We start from the raw sequence: 19182 nt of genomic DNA, 5'->3' as shown, positions 1-19182 counted from the left end.
CTGTGCTGAGCGGCGTTCGCTTGCAGGGGCGATGGGGGAACCCCCCCAAACCCCCCGTGACGAGGCTGGTCTGGGGGATTTGCATCGTGTCGCAGCCCCGCCAGCCCGGCCTCAGCCTCCGCTCACACCCGCTCCTGGAGCACGGGGGTGCAAAGTGATTTTTCTTGTTAAACCCCGTGGTTCTGCTGTGCTAGGTGTCCTTTTGAGCCCCCTCCTTGCCCCTGCTTCCCCGGCACCCGCGGCCAATTTGGGGCCGAACCCGTTGCTATGGAAACCTGTTGAGGATGCTGAGGATGCTGCCGGGGTCTCATCCTGCTCCTGGCGCGCGGTGACTCGCCTCCTGCCTTTCCTCAACCAGCGGCATGGGGACGGTGCATTAACCTGGGCAACAAGGCTGGGGATTAACCCAGCTGGGAGAATCCCAGGAGGTTAAACCCCGTGGGTGGTTAAACCCAGCACGCAGCTTGGCTTTGCACCATGCTGGATCTTGCACGCCGCTCGACCTAACACACTGCATGTTTGCTGTAAGGGTTTTTCCCCCCATATATTTGTCCAGGTCAGGTGAAAATAACCCCAGGGCAGCTTTCCAAAGGCACGCCCTCCAAAATAAGCCCCTCTCTTGCTGTTTTCCTGTCCCGCTGGGGATGGTAGAGGGTGCTGTGGCTTGGGAAGGGCTGGGACCGGATTGCACCCAGCTAGGAGCTGAGCTCCGCCAGCACCCACCACCCCTGGCAGTGCAGGTGTCCCAGGCTTCACCCCATCACCTCAGCCAGCCCCGGGCAGGGTCTCTGCTCTGTGTCCACTCCCTCTGGCCATGACCGAGGGGAATGAATTGGTGCTTCAGGTTTAAAAGATGCTAAGCTGAGGAAATGCTAATTATTTAGAGCTAGTAGGAAAATCCTAAGTGGCATCAGCGAGAACCTCCCGTGTGTGTGCGTCTCCCTCCAAAAAAATACATTTTTAAAAATCCTCTTTAAATACTTGAAGGGTTCCCAGGCCTGGCTTTTCAAGATGCTGGTGTGTCCAGCCCCATCGCTGTGGCACCCTCGGGGCTTTGGGGAGCCCGGGGGGCTGGGATGGGGTGCTGCGGGCTGAGCCCCGACACACACAGCCTGTGCCGGGCTGACTCAGAGCTGGATCAGCCCCATCTCCGCACCCAGCGCCGTGACTCACCGCCGGGTATTTTGGAGTGTGAAATCACATGGCCTGCTTGGGGGTTTATTTTTGTGGTTTGGTTATTTTGCTTTGTTTTCTTTTATCCCCCACCCCGGGAAGGGGCTGAGGCTCCGAGCCGTGCACACGAAGCTCCGGGGACCGCAGGGGAATGCTCCCGGCTGCCGCTTTGCTCCCCTTTTTCCATGCTTGCTTATCAACAACGATTCCATGGGAAAGGATGAGCGGGGTGGGAGGATGCCTAAAAGCCACCAGGAGGACTGAGGTCTGCAAAGAAAAGGGTTTGCATGGGTGTCACCCGTGCATCTCTGCAAAAATAATATATATTAATAATTGCAATGCCATAGCATGGAGGGGAGCCCTAATCCCTCTGGTTTCCTTCATATCCTGCACCACTGGGGGGAGGCCGGGCAATTGCTATTGCAGGCACATCCCGCTGAAACTCAGGGGAGAAACCGTTGTGGAAAATCTCCGGCAGGAAATCTTCTGCCAAGGCCAATGGGACTGGGAACTGGGGCAGGCCCGAGAAAGCAGCGGTGATCCTCACCTGCCCGCTGAGGGTGTGAAAATACTCCTGGATCGCACAAATGTGAGGCTGCGCTGGCATCCCCACCCCTCCAAAAAAAAAAAAAAATCTCCCCCAAACCATGAATATTTAACTGGGAAAACATTGGCAGGGTTGCAGAGCTTTGCTCTGGCTTGGTTTTTATTTGAGCATCTGCTTCTGCATTTAGCTCCGAGTGAAACTTTTCTTATTTTTTAGTGAGGTGTCTCCCACTTGTTATTGTAATGCAACAGTTTGACACCTTGAGCAACGTATAAATTAAGATGTCTGATGTTTTGCTTAGTCCTCATGAGCAGGAATAACTGTTTATAATATCCTAGCATTTTAACTCCAGGCTAACAGAAAATAAGGAGCCTGGGGAGGCAGGCAGCTCCGCTTTCAGGATCCCCGAGGCAGGCAGCAGGAGGGATTTGTTTGGGGTTTTCTTGTTTTGGTTTTTTTTTCAGGATGCTCCCAAGGTGGGAAATGCCACATCCTAGGAGCAGCTGCTTGACCCCCCTCCAAAAAATTCCCGGTGAGCCTGGCTCCTCCGAGCACCAGCCCAGGAGAGAAACTGCACATGGGCAGTGGGAGTTGGCAGCGTTTCCCCATCCTGCAAGATGTTTGTCTTGGGGGGGACACCCAAAAATCCTGCTACTGCTTGGTGCGGGCCAGGGTAGCTGAGTGGCTTGACCAGATTTGGGGTGAGAAAAGTGCTTTTCCCCTCACCCATGGGGTCCCAGGGTGGGGATGCCCCTGGGGATACCGATGGAGCTTGGGGACGAGCCCTTCTCCGCCCCGCTTTCCCCCAATTTTGCTGCTTCCCTCAATTATTATTTTTTCCCCCCCATTTTAGCCTTTTGGGTGCTAATGTCAGTGTCCAAGTGTGTCCCGGGTGAATAAATCAGGTGGGATCACAGAGTCTCAGTGGCCTCTAGTGGCTGTGGGACACAGAGCCCAGGGGTGGGGGACCTGCATCCCCCCAAAATCCCCCCAAACAAGCTACGGTTCAGGCCCGCACCACGAGAAGCCCTTCTCCCGGAGCGAAACCCAAAGGCACAGGGAAATTAAGAAAAAAAAAAAAAAAAAAAAAAAAGACCCAAGGCCACATTTGATGGGGGAGCACCCAGCGGGAGGGTGCTGCACCCGAAATCCCCCTGGGCCAGTCCCATCGCCCGTGGCTCCAGCGCCCGGCAGGGATGGGCAGAGAGATCTCGAGCGTGGGAGCAGGCAGCCACTGGGTTTTCTTCTCATTCCTGTGGAGGGAAAAAAATGGAGTTTTTCTGCAGGGCAAAATTTCCTTCATGTTTTTATCCATTTTCCATTTTGCTAAAGCATATTTTATGTTGGTAACACCACGATATAAAACATTAACCACACATGGTTGAAAACAGTAGCAGTCTCGAGCCAATGGAACAAAAGGGGTTTGACACCATTAAAATGACCAGTTTTGTATCTTCCCCACCCAAAGGTCACTGAAACTGCCCCCTTCTGAGTAATTGTGATTTTTCTCAAGAAGAAAAGAGGAAAAACTGACCCCATTTTCTTCCCCAAAACTGCAGCATTTTGGGGGCAGGATGGAGCGTCCCTGCCCTGGACACGTGGCTCTGCAGCCCCCCGTCCCACGCTGTCCCTCCTCGCTCCCCCCATGATAAATAAATCACTTTGCAGGGGAGCGCTGGCCTAGTTTAACATGCCCTAGTTCTGGCAGGAAAAAAAAAAAAAAAAAAAAAGAATATTTATTTTGGGCGGTTGCTACATGGGTGTCCTTTGGGGGGAAGCACTTTAGGGGGTTCGCCCACTCCCCCCTGCTCTGCTCTGCCCTGGCTGCAACCCACAGCCCTTGATTTTTGGGGTGTTTTTCTGTGGGTTACTGCAAACTGCTGCGGTGATGTGGGGAGTGAGTGGCGGGGGTACTGATACAGCCCCAAAACGGGCATCCATGGCACTGAGCGCCCCGGGGCCGGTGTCTTCCCAGGGGGGGTTTACATGATGGGAAGTGCTGACTCTGCAATTGCTGCGGGGATTTGAGGCCTGCAGAAAATGAGCGGCTTTAGAGATGGATAAAAATACCCGCCCGGCTCTTGGGCGTAAGGGGCCGGGGTTGGCTTTGCTGGGAGAGCAAGTGTTTTAGCACCTTCCCCCAATGCCAAAATCCCTGGGGAAATGGGATTAAAGTGCCTTTGGGAGTGGGATTTTGCAAGTTCTCTGGGAGCTTTGCACCTCACTCGTCCCTCCAGCACCCTGCTTCTTCCAAAGGTGCCGAGTTTCCTTCGGTAAATAAACCTTCAAATGGCTCTTTTATTTTTTTTTTTTTTTTCCTCCTTTTTTTTCCCCACCACTGCCAAAACAAGCAGCCCATATGGGCCAGGGTTGGGTGGGTTTTTTTGCAGTTTCCATGGGGATTTGGCGCTGGAGCTGCTGGGTGCCAGCTCCCTGGGGGGTTTTTTTCCTCTGGTCCCCGTAACCGGAGCCCAGCAGTGGCACCAGGCTCCCTGCCCAGCCCCGGCATCTCCTGGCCAAGGTCACCGGGGAGACCGTAGGCAGCCGGCCGCCTGTGTTGGGCCATCTGTTAAATAATGCATGCAATAAACTCCTGTGCCCCGTGGCCAGCTTAATCCTTAAATCCTCCTTCAGAATATCATCTCCTGGCAATGCATGGCTGGGGGATCCCCAGCTTGGCCTCTTGGGCACATCTTTCCCCACCATCCATCCTGCCACCCTCTCTTCTTGCCCCTCCATCCCGCATCCTCCCCGTAAGTGAGCTCGCTGGCGTGCCGGGCGCTCCTGCTCCATTATTTATGTGCTGTGCATGAAAGATGCATATAAAAGAGCGGTTTATAATTTAGCAGAATCTCCTCTTCTTTCAGCCTCCCTTCCCCCTCAGGCTTCAGGCTTTCACCGGTTCACCCCCAGCTTCTCCCAGGTGTTGAGGGGTTTTGGGGGGCTGCTGGGGCCTGTGTGGACCCCATCCCCTGAGCACCCCGCCTGGTGCATGTGGGTTTCAGGGGGGTTTGGGCGCTCAGAGGTTTTTTTGGTGCATGGGAGAAAGTGGGCAATTGGGTCTGGCAGACCCATAGATCAGGTTTTCATGCAAAACAGGGGCTTTCCGGTAAACCTAATTAACCAAGTGCCAAATCCAGCCCATGGTTATGTGACTTATGAGCCGCCCAGCGCTGCCTCCTTGCAGATGTGGGATGCTCTGCTCCTCCATGGGCTGCATCTGCTCTCCCCAAAGCCATGGGCTTGCACCCAGATGTTGGTTGGGGCAAACCCCACTAGATCGGGGGGGAAAAAAAACCCCTCCTGCAGGCCCATCTCATGCTTTGCAGCTGCATCGGGTCACCCAGAATAGAAAATCCTGGGGCCGAAGGGTTGGTGGTGTCCACTGACTCCAACCCACATGGCTGCGACCTCAGAGCTGAACCCGCTGGGAAAAATATTGAAATAAGTGGGGATTTTTCAAGGGAGCAAATCTCCCTGTCCCTTCCTGGACCTACGAGAGCCTGTGTGGGTTAAAAACAGAGAAATAAGTAGCAAAGGTGCTGGGGAGGGGAGCGCTGTGCGGCCTCTTGCAGCCTTGGCACCCTGAAAAGGGGGTGTTTGGGCAGCACTGTCACCCTGCCCCACCCCAGATTAATCAATCTGTGCCCCCCCCAGGCCATCACTGCACAAAGCAATGCCAGCCCTGCTCGGCAGCATGCTGCTTTTATTGCAATATATTATTTTCTTTGCAATAAAACTCCGTCCCCGGCACCCATTTAACCCTGCCGTGATTATATTTTTATTCCCCCGGCACAAAGGTTTGCTTGTGCCCTCGGTTGTGCAGGTGGGAGCAATAACAGTTCTTATTCACGCCGCCCCGCTCCCGGGCAATGATTAACGACGGCGCTCGCAGGGAATCAGCCGGGATTTGGGTTTTGGTGGGGAGGGAGGGAGGCAACACTGGGATGAAAATCCCTATTTCCCGCAGGATTTCCCAGCAGCGAAAGGGATTGATGCCTTTTTAGGTCCCTGTCCCCACCCCCAGCAGCCGCTTTCAGGACCTCACATTGAATTTCCCCATGAAATTTGTGCCACGGAGGCGTTTTCCCATCAAACAAACAAGAAAAATCCCATAAATAAATATTAATTATAATTAATTATACAGGGCACAGCATGTCCCGGTCACAGGGGGTCCATGCCAGAGAGCGGTGAGGTTTTCCTTGGTTATTTTGGGCATTATTTAGGCGGATGGGGAGGGATGCTCGCGGCGCTGGGCCCCGGCAGCACGCGGGAAAGCACGGCAGATGCGCATTCTTTTTTTTTTTTTCCCATTTTGTTTCATTTTCCTTTTTATTTGGACATTGCAGAAATAGCCCTGTGTAGTGGATAAAAGTGCAACATACACAATATTTAAGAAAAGGAGGAAAGAAAACCTGCCTTGAGGTCTGTCAGTCAGAGTCGCAAACAGAAACAAGAAACCAAGCCCTCGCGCAAGAGGCGCTTTTTTTTTTCCCCTTTTTTTTTTTTTTATGCACGTCATGCAAAATAGTTAAAAAGAAAGATTAGAAAAGAGAAGTCAAAGAAAACCCCACGAGAGATCAACCGAGCCCTAGAAAGAGCGGAAAGCCCCGAGTGCTGCCTGACTCGGGGAGGGAATCACTGCCCTCCGGCATCTCCAAGTGTTTGGCACTCTTGTGATTACATTAGATATTTTTTTTATATATATATATTTTTAATACAGTCTATTAAAGAGAGGAAACTGCCACAATATAAGAAAAAAAAAAAAAAACAAGATCACCCACACTACAGACTGCATGGTAGTTAGAAAAGCCGAGCGTCCCCCCCGCCCCCCCGTACATATAAAATCCGTCCCTTTGCTCACAGCAACCAAGAAGTACAAGCTTTAAAAAATAAACCAGCAATTCTTCCTCTAGGCCCTTCCTTTATAAAAGTTTTGTTTTTCCCCTCGAGAACCTTAAAACGTGACTAAAATGAAATATATATATATATATTTTATATCATTTTCCAACATCCAAAGACATCAACATAAAAAATCATAAGGAAGGGGATAGCATGGTACATCCAAGTGCACGGATTCATTTTTGCAAGATTAAATAATGTAAACAAGGTGCCCGCTGGGAACAACCCTGGCCGAGGGGAGACCCCGGGGGCCGGCCCCCCCCCCGTCTTTCGCTGCCCCCTTTCCTCTTACCCCCCGATCTAGCGTGGCGCAAGGTTCATCGGACCGAGAAAAGAAATCACGAGTAATTCAGACCCGCGGCGTGACGCCCTCCGTTCCTCCCTCGCGTCGGCGGGTTGGGCTGGGGCTTTTGAGGCGGGTGATTATTTTCCCAATTATTAATTTTTTTAGATTTATTATCATTATTTTTATTTGTCGTCGGGCTTTGCCTCGCTCGCCGCCCTCCCCTCTGCGCGTCTCCCGGCGGGCAGGATGTGCTGCTGTGCGGTGGGGATTGCAGGCTGGCGAGGACTCTCCAAGTGCTTGCTCGGCGCGGCCGCTGCGGTGTTGGGGGGCTTTTATTTTTTGCCGATAACCTGTGCCATTGTAAACCGACCCCCCACCCCCCCCCTCCCCGCCTGCCCCGACCCCCCTGGCTTCAGCCGAGCGTCCCCAGGGAGGCTTTAAACACCGGGAGGGGCCTTTTCCGAGAGATTTTGCAGCACATCATCAATTCTATCATCTTCAATAACCACTGGAAAGAGGAAAAAAACATAGCCGTGATGAATACTCTGCCGCCGTGCTCCCCTCGCCCAAGGTCACCCCGGGGTGGGTTTGGGGGGGTCCCTGCATCCCTGGTGTGGCCGGTGGCAAAGCCAGCACGGTGGCCGATAGCCCATGGGGTACCTGGTGCATCGTGCCCTGTCCCCGGGGAAGGTACCTACGCTCCAGCAAAGGGCCTGGGGAACGGTGCCTTGTCCCCAAGGAAGGTCCCTTCACCCCTACACCCCGGGGATGGTCCCCAGGGCACGATGTCCTGTCTCTGGGGAAGGTCCCTGCTGCCCGTGCCCCGCCGAAGTGCCCGGGGCACGATGCCCGGTCCCCAAGGAGGGTCCCCTCTACCCAACGCCCCGGGGAAGGTCCCCGGGACACGATGCCCGACACCCCCCGGGGTACCCGCTGCACCGTGCCCTGTCCCCGGGGATGCTCCCCGCTGTCCTGCATCCCCGAGGAGGGTCCCCAGGACACGGTGCTCGACACCCCCCGGGGTACCCGCTGCACCGCGCCCCATCCCCGGGGACGCTCCCCGATGCCCCGCATCCCCGGAAGATACTCGGTGCCCCGTCCCTGGGGAAGGTCTCCGGGACACGATGCCCGACACCCCCCGGGGATCCCCGGTGCACCGTGCCCTGTCCCCAGGGACGGTCCCCGCTGTCCTGCATCTCTCGGGAGCGTCCCCAGGACACGATGCCCGACACCCCCCGAGGTACCCGCTGCACCGTGCCCTGTCCCCGGGGATGCTCCCCGCTGTCCTGCATCCCCGGGGAGGGTCCCCGGGACACGGTGCTCGACAACCCCCCGGGGTACCCGCTGCACCGCGCCCCGTCCCCGGGGACGCTCCCCGCTCGCCGGTGCCCCGCATCCCGGGAAGGCGCCCGGTGCCCCGTCCCCGGGAAAGGCGCCCGGTGCCCGCCGCCCGTCCCCGCCGGCACCCACCTCTCTTGCTGCGGCCGATCTGCCCCAGCTTGGGCGGCCGTTTGCCTTGCCCGCCGGCGAGGAGGCCGTCGGGGCCGCGGAGGCGGACGGGGAAGGGCAGCTGCCCCACGGCCGCGTCCCCCGCCAGCTGCCCCTCGCCGTAGGGCGGCCCCTCCGACATGGGGGCGGCGGGGGGGGGCCCGCCGCCGCCGCCGCCCCCCGACAGCCTCCCGGGGCGCGGGGCCCGCGGGCCCGGGGCAGCGGCGCAGCGGGGCGCGGGGCGGCCGCCCCGTCACATCCCGGCCCGGCCCGGCGCTGCTGGCGGCTCCGCGGCTGCGGCGGCGGCTCCGGCGGCGGCGGCGATAGAGGAGCGGGAGGCGGGACCGGGCGGGACGGGGCGGGCGCGGCACGGCCCCCGGCCCCGGCAGCGGCACCGCCCCCGGCGGGCTGCCCCACGCACCCCGGGGATCCCCGGGGCTGCCCCACCGGCGTGCCCGCAGCGTCTCTGGGGAGCCCGCAGCCGCACCGGACCTGCCCCACAGCAGCCCCGGGGAGCCTGGAGCTGCCCCACGGCATCTCTGGGGAGGCCAGAGCTGCCCCACAGCATCCCCAGGGACCCTGGAGCTGCCCCACGGCATCTCTGGGGAGGCCAGAGCTGCCCTACAGCAACCCTAGGGAGCCCAGGTTGCCCCACAGCAGCCCCGGGGAGCCTGGAGCTGCCCCACGGCATCTCTGGGGAGGACAGAGCTGCCCCACAGCAGCCCCGGGGACCTTGGAGCTGCCCCATGGCATCTCTGGGGAGGACAGAGCTGCCCCACAGCAGCCCCGGGGACCTTGGAGCTGCCCCATGGCATCTCTGGGGAGGACAGAGCTGCCCCACAGCAGCCCCGGGGACCTTGGAGCTGCCCCACGGCATCTCTGGGGAGGCCAGAGCTGCCCTACAGCAACCCTAGGGAGCCCAGGTTGCCCCACAGCAGCCCTGGGGAGGACAGAGCTGCCCCACACCATCTCCAGGGTGCCCTGAGCTGCCCTACAGCAATCCCTGGTGAGCCCCAAGCTGCCCCACAGTCATCTCTGGGGAGCCCAGAGCTGCCCCACAGCACCCCTGGGGAGCCCAGAGTTGCCCTGCACCATCCCCAGGGTGCCCCAAACTGCCCTGCAGCATCCTTTGGAAGGTCAGAGCTGCCCTACAGCAACCCCTGGCGAGGCCAGGCTGCCCCACAGCCACATCCGGGGAGCCCAGAGCTGCCCCACAGCATCCCTAAGGAGCCCAGAACTGCCCCACATTATCCCTGTAGAGCCTGGAGCTGCCCCACAGCATCCCTGAGGATCCCAGGCTGCCCCACAGCCGCTCCTGGGGAGCTGAGCATGGAACTGCCCCACAGCCACATCTGGGCAGCCCAGAGGTGCCCCACAGCAGCCCTGGGGAGCCCAGCGCCTGTCCCCATCAGAAATGAGCCCCCATGGGGCCTCTGGGGCTTCGTGGGGGGCTGCGGGGTGGGGAGTCAGTCTGGGCCCACTTGGCTGTTGGTCCCCAGGCCATGTCCCTGCACAAGCCTTTCCCAGGGGACTGTGGGAGGGCTTTTGGGTCACTGCGAGCTTTCCACGGGGTTTTCCCAGCGGTGTTGCCGCAGCGTCACAAGTCATCGGGGTTATTGCCCGGCAAAGTGAGCCAGCCCAGCCAAGAGGGGCTGGGAAAGCTGGGGCAACCGTTCTGGGGAAGACCACAGCTATGTGGGGGGGTTCAGGCATCCTTGGTGCTTCCCCCCCCCACAAAGCAGAGTGGGGGGACAGTGGGATCGGGAGCAAAAAAAAAACCCCTTTGCGCAAGGCTGGGTTACAACATCTCTGCCAGCAGATTCTTCCAGAAGAGGAGCCCATCTTGTTTTGGGGCTGAGCGGGACGGGGGCAGGGGAAGGACGGGGCGCCCTGCGAGGCTGGGGCCAGGATGCGCTGCCCCAGGGCTGCTCCTGTCCCCAAACCCCACGTTTGCTGAAATCCTCAGCTCCCGGAGCCGCGCGAGCCCCTCTCCCGCGCACCCCCGCACACCCCCGAGCTGTCAGCTCCTTACATAAGGTTGCGTCTACGCCCGAGATATCATGGGGGAAAGCTTGAAAACAGGAGGCGAAAGGTAACGGGGAAAGCACAGCCCCCCCAGAAGTGTATTTTTAGGCTTCGCGTGATGGCTCCGTTCCCCGGGCAAAACGCCGAGGCTCGAGGCCGCATCCTGCACCCTGCCCGAGGGGGGGGGTGACCTCCCCGCTGCCCCCGTCGAGGGGATGAGGCTTTTTGGGGTGGTTGATCCCCAGGAAACTGCAGCTGGGGAGGGAAAGGCAAAGCTTTCACACAGCACAGGGAGCGATGGGCAGTAACAGCCAAAAAAAAAAAAAAAAAAAAACAACCCTCTAAATATGATTTTTACAGCAGAAAAGTGCTGTTAAGGAGTCGGGGTCTCAGCTGGTCCGGATCTTAAATCCACGCTCTCGGGAAGACGGCAGCGTGTGGGGCGCGATTTGGCAGAGCCGACCCCTCAGGGAAAGTCTTGGGGGTTTCTTGTTTTGCTTTGTTTGTTTTTTTTTCCACGATGCACTTTGAGCCGCCGCTAAAAGATTTTATTTTCTGGCAGCAGCAGAAGGGCACAAAGGGCAAGGCAGGGCGATAACCGCGGGGAGAGGAGGGACGCCTCCGCCAGCGAGCTGGATTCTGGCTTTTCCCGCTGGGATTCTGGCTTTTCCCGCTGGGGTTTTGGCTTTTCCCGCTGGCAGGCAGCCTCGCTGCGGCGGGCAGCCACCGCCATCTACAGCCGGCGGCGGGCTGGATGCGGCCCTTGGCGGCGCTGGGGCCACCCAAGGCCCCGCTCGTGGGTGACATCGAGCCGGCAGGTTTTGTGCCACACAACCGAAGCGGCCTTCGGACGCCGCCCGGCCGGTCTGGTTAACGGTTAACGAGGAAGCAACCCCGTTTCTTTGTTAAATTCACCACTTTTCCATGGAAAATGATTTTTTTTTTTTTAAACGTGCCGCGGCACCGGGAGCCCTCAGGGGACGCGAGCGGCTCTGCTAGCCCGCGGGCAGTGGACGGAGCGTGGGGTCTTCCCCCAAATCACGGGGTTTTGGCCCAACCAGGGGTTCCGCCCCCCCCCCCCCCCCTCCCCGCCCCGGCAGTGTTTCTCCAATTAAAAACTAATGTTAATTAAAGCATCGCTCCGGGTTTATTAACCCTCTCGGGTGCGGTCACTGTACGTGATTTATGGCAAAATGGGGGAGTCAGGAAGGGAATTTGCCTTTTCTGGGTGAAAGTTTGGGGGTTTGGTTGGGGACAAGGGGACCGGTGTCGGATTCCGGGAGGGGATCGCAGCGCCGCGGGCAGGAGATCCCCTCACCCCCGTCAGGGTGATGAAGTGATGTGAGGCAGACACACTTTTTGTCCTATTTTATTACTTTCTATCCCAGTTCAAGCCAAAAGATCAGCCACAGCGTTTTCACCGCCCCATTCTCGCGTCCTGTCAGTCACAAACTGATTTTTGCGGATGATCACAGAATTATTTGTGTTCATACAAACTCCCTGAAAGCCCAGCCTGCTCCCTCAGTCCCTGGAGCCAGGTGACAGCATCGTCTGAATTCTGTGGCCTCTGAGAAGCCATAATACATCTTTTTTTATTTCCCCACAAGGTTTTTATCAGCCGAGTATTTCAGCAAACCACAACGCAAGCGCCGAGAGGCCAACTCTTAACAGAAGAGCTTGAAACTGCATCTGCCAGCCGAGCACAACGCCCTTTGCCAGGACTCCTCATCTCCTGCCCCAAAAACCTCCGGAGCGCGACGTGAGCCCTCAGCAGCTGGAGTGTTGCCTTTTAAAACCCAGCTCTGCGCCCCAAACGAAGCATCCTTCCCCAAAATCAACCACCCAAGCAGCGAGGTGAGAAAAACGCTGTGCGAGAGGCAGCTTTAATAGCAAAAGCTCCCACCCTGGCCATCAGAATTTAACTGTTGTATAAGGGAACCACCCTGGAGACGGCCTGCCTGCAGATCGGGCACCTCTTGGGCTCGGGGAGAGCGCGGTAGCACTCCCTGCAAGAGCAAACGTGCCCACACTCCAAGAAAACGCAGGATTTGGTGTTGCTCAAGCAGATGACGCAGGAGTTTTTGAGCGTCTCTCCGCCCTCCGCGTTCATCTCGCGCATCAGGCGCTCCTGGGCCTGCCGGAATTCATCCTGCAGCTGCCTGAGGTGTTGCCTCTCTCGGTGATGCCGGTATTGCTTCCGTAGGATGAAGAAGAGGACGGCGCAGGTGGCAAAGCCGAAAACGACGGTCAGGATTTTCCAAAACCGAACGTTCGCTTCTTGTTTCTGCAGCAAGGTGTCGAAATCCACGGCGCTCAGGTAGTAGGGCATGCCCTGCTTCGGGGGCTGCAGCTTGATCGTGGTGTTATCCAGGACCAGCTCTCCCACCCCCGTCAGCGCCGTGCCCACCTTCAGCATCTGCTCCGTCTCCTGGATGCCCTTCGGGCGCTCCCCGCTGATGTAGTGGCCGATAACGTCGGTGAAGGACTGGACAGAGGGATGAAATTTCTCGTACACCGTCTCCAGGCTGAGCTCGGCGGCGTCCAGCGGCTTCATCACCCTCACGGTGACGCCGGCGCCTTCCTCCGGAGGGACCAGGTCGAAGGGGGTGGTGTTGGTTCTCTGGTGGATGATCTTCTCGTAGTCGTTCCTGGGGAAGGAGAAGGGGATAAAGCAAACGCGAGCGTCAACGCCTCCCCCGAGGCCGGCAGGGAAGCGCCGCGTGGGCTGACCTGCTTTTTTTTGGGGACTGCCAAGTGTCCCCTGTCCCGAGCGAAGTTTATGTGGATGGGACTCACTGGAGAGCGGCGCTTTTCCCCTCACGGCACCATCTGGGAGCCCCTCCACCCTCCCTCAGTGCTTCCACCATCACCGGGAGAGCGCTTCGGCCCCCCCTAATCCCCCCTCATCTCCCCGTGGCGTTCCCAGCTGCCGGAAACCATCCTGCGAGGAGAAGCGCTGCCTGTCTCACACACAGATCTGAGAAGCGTTATCCGATCAGCCGAGGCTTGAAAAATACCGCTGTGCTCTCATTTCTGCAGCTCTGGGACCATCCTCAGGTCCCCTGGGCGCGGGTATCGCCCAAATCCAACAGAATTTCTGTTCTGAAGGTGTCATTTTGCTCGGGAAACACCATCCTGTGGCTACCTCTGTAACAGCAGCGTGAGGCTGCTGATAAATGCTCTGCCCACGTTGGATTATTCTACGTGCTTGTCATCTACAGCCCCTATACAAACTCTGAAAGGCTACGGCCCTGAAAACAGTGAAACGTGCCCCGTTTTGGCAGCTGTAACGGCGCCACTGTGGGGTCCAGCTCTGGGGCACCTGTGGCCAGGCCTGAAGTCATCTCAGCGTGTCAGGGTCTCTGAGGGCACCTCAGCCGGTCTGAACAACGGACGTTTGTGGGCGCCTGGGACGTACCAGAGGTGGGTTGTTCGGTTCCACACCATCTTATGCTCCTGCAGCGTCAGCCTCTGAATGACGCCCTTGCAGTTCTCCACAAACTGGCTGCTCAGGGTCTCCTTAACAGACCGCACCACGCCTGAAAGACAAATCCGAAGCACGTGAAACTGGCTGCTCAGGGTCTCCTTAACAGACCGCACCACGCCTGAAAGACAAATCCGAAGCGCGTGAGGTGCTCGTTAATCATCCGCTCCACTTCTTGTTGTGTACAGCGAGTACGAGCAGTATCTGAACAAGGCGGGGGGGCTGAAGAGATGACAGCCCGTGTTTTGAGCCATCAGGATGGGCAGTGGCCGCCTGACAACGGGGACGTGAGCTGATGGGAGCCGAACCGCGGGGCTGAGGGTAAAACCCACATGGCGAGGGGGCCGTTGGGGTGTGGATTCGCCCCCCTCAGACCCGCTTTGGGCTCTGCCCCTACCTTCAATGACCGCGTAAGGGACGCAGCGCCCCGGCGCCTCCAGCAGCACCGTCCGCAGGTCCCCGTCCAGCCGGACCTTCCTGGCGCCCTGAGGGGAGGAAACGGAGGCCGCGGCTCAGCCGACGGGACCAGGCCGCGGTCGGAGCCCGGGCCCGGGCGCGCCCCCCGGGGGCCCTTCGCACCCACCTCGAGGCCGCGGGCGACGCGGGCCTTCTGCCGGTAGACGGAGTAGACCAGGGCGGTGAGGGCGGTGCTGGCGACCAACAGCACGGCCTGCGCGGCCGAGGGCCGCCCGCCGCCCTCCATCGCCGCCGCTGCCGCGCCGTTACCGCGGCAACCGCCCGCCGCCGCCGGCGCTGGGTGATGACGTAAAGCGCGACGCTCTGGCGGGCGCCACCGCGACCATAGAGACGTGGTCCGCCAGGGCCGCCGCTCCGGGGTGAGGCGGGGGCTGCCTCCAAGGCCTCGTTTCGGGGGCTGGGGGAGCCCAAATCCCGGCTCCACAGGGCCTGGGAGGGGGGAGGCGGGGCAGAACCCGGCCCCGCAGGGCCTTAGGGGGGGTAAATCCCAGCCCCGGGGTCTTGCGGGGGGGGCAGGAGAGATTCCAGCGCCCCCCCGCCCCCCGCCCGGAGTCTTGGGGGACTTAAGCTCCAGCCCCACAAGGCCTTGGAGAGGGGGTTTAGCCCAAATCCCAGCCACCCCTCAGGATCTTAATGCCCCCAGGGCTCTGGGGGGAGCATTCCCAGTGCCTCCCCCCCCAGGGCCTTGAAAGCAGGGGGGGCAGCCCAAATCCCAGACCCCTGCAAAACTTGGGGGGTGTCAGGCCAAAGCCTGTCCCCGCTGGGCTGGAGGGGGGGAGGATCTGCCCAAACCCCAGCCCTACAGCACCTTGGGGGGGGTGTTTACACCCCCTACCAGGGTGTGGGGCAGCAGCACCCCACGGCCCAGAAGGGCCCCCCCATCCAGGGAGGACAGAGCTCAGCATGGGGCCTGAGGGGGTGCAGCCCCCAGCCCCATTTTGTAGGGTCCCTCTCCCACACCCCATGCAGGGCCTTGTCCTGGCTGGAAAGTCCCTGCCAGCCCTGTGCTGGAGGGGGACAAGACCCTGCTCCCACCTCTCCCCCCATCCCCTTACTATTCTGGGAAAGCAGCAAAAGGGGAAGAAAAAAATAGTAATTTTTGATAAATTTTTGATCTTCAGGGCCTTGGCAATGCTTTTGGGGTGGGCAGTGGGGGCTGCAGGCAAGCCCCGCTCTTCAGTGGGGGTCTGAGGGACCAAACCCCCATTACAGCCTCCCCGGCGCGGGCGGCCTTGTGCTGCCCCCCCAGCTCTATATTTAAAAAACCGAGTTGCCATGACTACGCGGAGCAGCTCTCGCCAGCCCTTGGTGCTGCAGGGAGGGTGCAGAAAGCGCTGGGGACCCTGCAGCCTCCCCTTCCCCCAGCTTGGCTTCCCTTGCCAGGGGTAAATTTGGTATAAACCCCCCCAAAACTGCCTCGGTGCCGAGCTTAACTCTTCCTCTCCCGTTTGCGAGGGCTCGGTCCAGGCGAGACACAGGCGCCGTTTACATGACAGAAAACACACGTTAACTTTATTATGGCCGCTGAGGAGGAGGAGGCACGAGATCGGGTTTGTGTGTGGGGGCTGGGGGGGTCCTGGAGTGCAACCCCCCCACCCCAGGGGTCTTCCTTGCAAATGAAGCCACCGTCTTGTCCAGATTTGTCCCCGAGGAGGGTCCGACTTCAGCTTGGCGTGCGGGGAGGGCACCTCATCCTCGAAATGGGGTGACCCGCTGCTGCCGCTCAGCACGCCAGGGGCCGGGGGCCACGCAGGCTGCACCCCCGCATCTCCCTGGCCAGCCGCAGCACGGCGGCACGCTCGCCGGGGCCGCCGTCCCCCCGGGGTGTCCCGGTGCCGAAGGCCTCCTCCTCCTCCTCCTCCAGGATGGAGCTGAGGCGAGGGGCGCAGCGGGCCCTCTCGGCGGGCGGGCGGTAGGGACATTTGGCGTTGAGCAGCCTGCGGAGGGGCACCAGGGGGACGATGGCGTCGCCCAGGAGCTGCTGCTGGACATGGCGGAAATCGTTCTGCCTCTTGAGGCGCTTGAACTCGTTGAAGGCGGAGGCGGAGGTCTGGTAGAGGAGCAGGGCCATGGCGCGCGCCTTGTCGGCTTTGGAGACCAGGACGGCGTGGCAGCGCAGCACCACCGCCTTGTTCTTCACCTGGTGCCGGTAAACCCAGGCGAAGACCTTGGGGTGCCGGCGGTCGGCGGCGCAGTAGGTGATGCGGTGCAGGAGGTACGCGTGGCCCGGCCGGCGGGCTCCCTTCTCGCAGGGGGTCATACGGATGCCTTGGGGTCCCAACGTCAGCTTCATCTTGGCCCCGCCGGCCCCCGCGTCGCTCTTTGCCCAGATCTTGCCCACCGCCTCCTCCGTGCAGCCCTCGCCCTTGGCGTGCAGGGTGACGGCGTTGCCCAGGTACCGCACCGTGTACGTCGGGTCCTCCTTGTTCAGCTCCACTTTCTGGCGTTTGCCGCGGAAGACGCTGCCCAGCCGCTCGAGCGGGCAGTCGGGCAGCAGGTCCGGGCAGGAGCGGAGGAAGCCAGCCAGCAACGCCGCGTAGCTCAGCCCCGGCCCCAAGCTCTTGCCTTTGCACTTACGTTCATTTTCCACCAGCACAAACTTGCTCCGGCGCCAGGGCAGCATCTCCGCTCCGCCGAGGGGCCACCGCCGGCCGCCCCGCACGCCTCCGCTAATCCCGGCCCCGCCGCGACGACCCCCGATGACCCCCTTGCGAGCAGAGGGACCCCCCCCTTTGCCCCGAACCCCAAAGCTGGTCGGGGGGTGTCCCCACACCCCCCCACCCGGGGGGGGGAAGCCCCTACCCCGGTACGGCGGGATGCAGCTGCCGTATCCGATGCCGTCTGCCCACGGAGGGATGCGGAGCCGCTTGACCGAGGAGCCGCCGCGTTTCGGCTGCCGCCTGCGCCTGCTGCGGGAACGGCTGCTGCGGGGACGCGGCTCTCCGTGGGCTGCTCCACCTCCCCGCGACGCCGCGTCGCCTCGGCCCCGAGCACGCGGGGAGCCGCCGGCGGACCCCCCCCGCCGCCGTGCACGCCAACGGCCGCGCTCGCGCTCGGGCAGCGAAATAAAGGTGCTGGTAAAATAAAGACACCCCACGCAAACCCCCACCCGTGCAAGTGGCCAGAGCCCCAGTGCCAAAGCACACTTGTGTGGGGGGAAATTAGGGCAGGATCTGGGGGGATGATTTTTGGGAGGGTCGGGCATCAGCTCCTGACCCTGGCATGAGAAAAGAGGATTTTTTTTTCCCCCAGACCTAAGCGCTGCATGAGGGGATGCGCCAGCGTTCGCAGAGCCTGCATGTTTGCTGGCATCTTTTGCTCCAGAAACCTCATTTTCCCCTATTATTTCCAAGCCAGCCAGACCTCCTTCCTGCTTCTCTTGGGCTGAGCTTTTAGCTTTTAACCTGTTGCTTTTAAATCCAGCCGAGGCCCTGGGACAGCGTCTCTCTGGGGAAAATTAAATATTTCCCCACAGCGCAGCCTGGGGGGGATTTTTGGGGGAGCGCTGAGCGCTGCAGTGGAGTCTGAGGCTGTTCAGGATTTGGCTCCTTTGGCTCAAACCCTAATTTTCATGGGGTTTTTTTATCACCTGGGGCTGTGGATGCAGCAGGGAGACCCCCAGACTTGGGGACCCACAAGATGCTCCGGCTGCCTTGGCATTGAAAACTGGGAAGGAGAAAGGGGTAAAATAACAGCATGTGCCCCCAGTTTTAGTCTATTTGGGGAGGAAAACCCGAGCGGGGTGTTGCAGGGAGCGGGAAGCCATTTCCCAGCAGCTTCCCAGCTTTTCTACGGTTTGAGAGAAGCAACTGCAGCCTTAAAATAGCTGCTTCGCAGGCAGGCAGTGCCAGGCCCCGCTCCTCTCGCTGCCACGGCCTCGGCAGCCTCGTAGGTTTTTGCAGCCACAATAATAAAAAATGCATGAGTTTGTGTGATTTTCGGCTTTTCTGCTGCAGCTCGGGGTATGTGGTTTGCTCCCGGCGTGAGGATGGTTTTGGGGGAGGTGACAATTAGTGAATTAGTGCAAATGAGGAAGGTTTCCATCCATGCCAGCCTCCATCTCTCGTTTCTGCTCTCACCCTCATCGACAGAGGTAAGGGCTCTTTATTTAACTCCTCGGCATTCATATCGACAGGGCAGGTTTAAACCCTCCCCAAAACCTTGTTTATTTATAAATCCCACATTATTTGGGGGGGGGGGTGTCCCCCTGCTCTGGTCTGCTCCTGCGGTGCCTCCCACCAATTGCCCTGGGGCTGGTTTTCCTTTTCTCTCCCAGGTTTTGGGGGGATTGCACCGTGTAACAGGGCGAGGGGCACAGGAGCATCGGCGGCTCATTTTAGATGGGAAAACATCCAGGATTTGCGCTTCAAAAGCTGAAAAAAGGGCTCTGAGCTGATTCAGGGCTGCCAATCCCTCCCCTCTAGCTGCCTATTGCCTTGACTGACTGCCCTTGCAAGTCTATCATTAGGTTCCAGGGTGAACTGTCATCATTAGGTTTCAGGGTGAACAAACACCAGCACAGCACGAGGAAGGTGGATCAGCTGGTTATCCCCTGGGACAATACTGATCTCAGCATCCCAACTTTGATTCCTTGGGGTGCCTGTGGTCCTCTCTCCGCCCCCACGCTCCATTTTCAGCTCCCGGTGTTTATACCACATCAAAGGTTGCTGCCAGTTCAGGTGCTGCGTCCCAGCCTGTCGTGGCTTGTCAGCAGCGACCCAGCGCCAAGATTTGCTGGCCAAACCAGCAGCTAAGGTTCAAATCCTCCCAAAATCCAGCAAACTGGACAAAAATCCCAGT

The 19182-nt window shown here is 59.5% G+C and overlaps 3 protein-coding genes across 3 annotated transcripts; all 3 read right to left on the bottom strand.

Annotated features, from left to right (window-relative positions):
- Nucleotides 1-6013: 6013 nt before the first annotated feature.
- Nucleotides 6014-8632, bottom strand: CAMK2N1 (calcium/calmodulin dependent protein kinase II inhibitor 1). The gene is made up of 2 exons (XM_074893098.1): nucleotides 8379-8632; nucleotides 6014-7416 (listed from the first exon to the last, which is right to left on the bottom strand). The coding sequence occupies exons 1-2, from the start codon at nucleotides 8536-8538 to the stop codon at nucleotides 7346-7348; spliced, it is 231 nt and encodes a 76-aa protein (XP_074749199.1). The 5' UTR covers nucleotides 8539-8632; the 3' UTR covers nucleotides 6014-7345.
- A 3142-nt stretch (nucleotides 8633-11774) lies between these two features.
- MUL1 (mitochondrial E3 ubiquitin protein ligase 1) lies at nucleotides 11775-14725 on the bottom strand. Its single transcript, XM_074893106.1, has 4 exons — nucleotides 14489-14725; nucleotides 14303-14390; nucleotides 13840-13960; nucleotides 11775-13069 (listed from the first exon to the last, which is right to left on the bottom strand). The coding sequence occupies exons 1-4, from the start codon at nucleotides 14606-14608 to the stop codon at nucleotides 12340-12342; spliced, it is 1059 nt and encodes a 352-aa protein (XP_074749207.1). The 5' UTR covers nucleotides 14609-14725; the 3' UTR covers nucleotides 11775-12339.
- A 1141-nt stretch (nucleotides 14726-15866) lies between these two features.
- FAM43B (family with sequence similarity 43 member B) lies at nucleotides 15867-17275 on the bottom strand. The gene has a single exon (XM_074892813.1). The coding sequence runs from the start codon at nucleotides 17003-17005 to the stop codon at nucleotides 16106-16108; it is 900 nt and encodes a 299-aa protein (XP_074748914.1). The 5' UTR covers nucleotides 17006-17275; the 3' UTR covers nucleotides 15867-16105.
- Between the last annotated feature and the right edge of the window lie 1907 nt (nucleotides 17276-19182).

Source organism: Strix uralensis, chromosome 23 (assembly GCF_047716275.1).
Source record: "Strix uralensis isolate ZFMK-TIS-50842 chromosome 23, bStrUra1, whole genome shotgun sequence".
In the NCBI taxonomy this organism is placed as follows: domain Eukaryota; kingdom Metazoa; phylum Chordata; class Aves; order Strigiformes; family Strigidae; genus Strix; species Strix uralensis.
Note: the sequence above shows the minus strand (reverse complement) of the source record. Positions and strands in the feature narration are given on the sequence as shown.

Excerpts from the sequence above, each read along its gene's own strand:
- CAMK2N1 (XM_074893098.1), bottom strand. The coding sequence starts at position 8,538 with ATGTCGGAGGGGCCGCCCTACGGCGAGGGGCAGCTGGCGGGGGACGCG. Across the intron at positions 7,417-8,378 it reads GATCGGCCGCAGCAAGAGAG|TGGTTATTGAAGATGATAGA; the intron begins GTGGGTGCCGGC and ends TCCTCTTTCCAG.
- MUL1 (XM_074893106.1), bottom strand. The coding sequence starts at position 14,608 with ATGGAGGGCGGCGGGCGGCCCTCGGCCGCGCAGGCCGTGCTGTTGGTC. Across the intron at positions 14,391-14,488 it reads GCGTCGCCCGCGGCCTCGAG|GGCGCCAGGAAGGTCCGGCT; the intron begins GTGGGTGCGAAG and ends TCCTCCCCTCAG. Across the intron at positions 13,070-13,839 it reads AACCGAACAACCCACCTCTG|GAACGACTACGAGAAGATCA; the intron begins GTACGTCCCAGG and ends CTCCTTCCCCAG.
- FAM43B (XM_074892813.1), bottom strand. The coding sequence starts at position 17,005 with ATGCTGCCCTGGCGCCGGAGCAAGTTTGTGCTGGTGGAAAATGAACGT.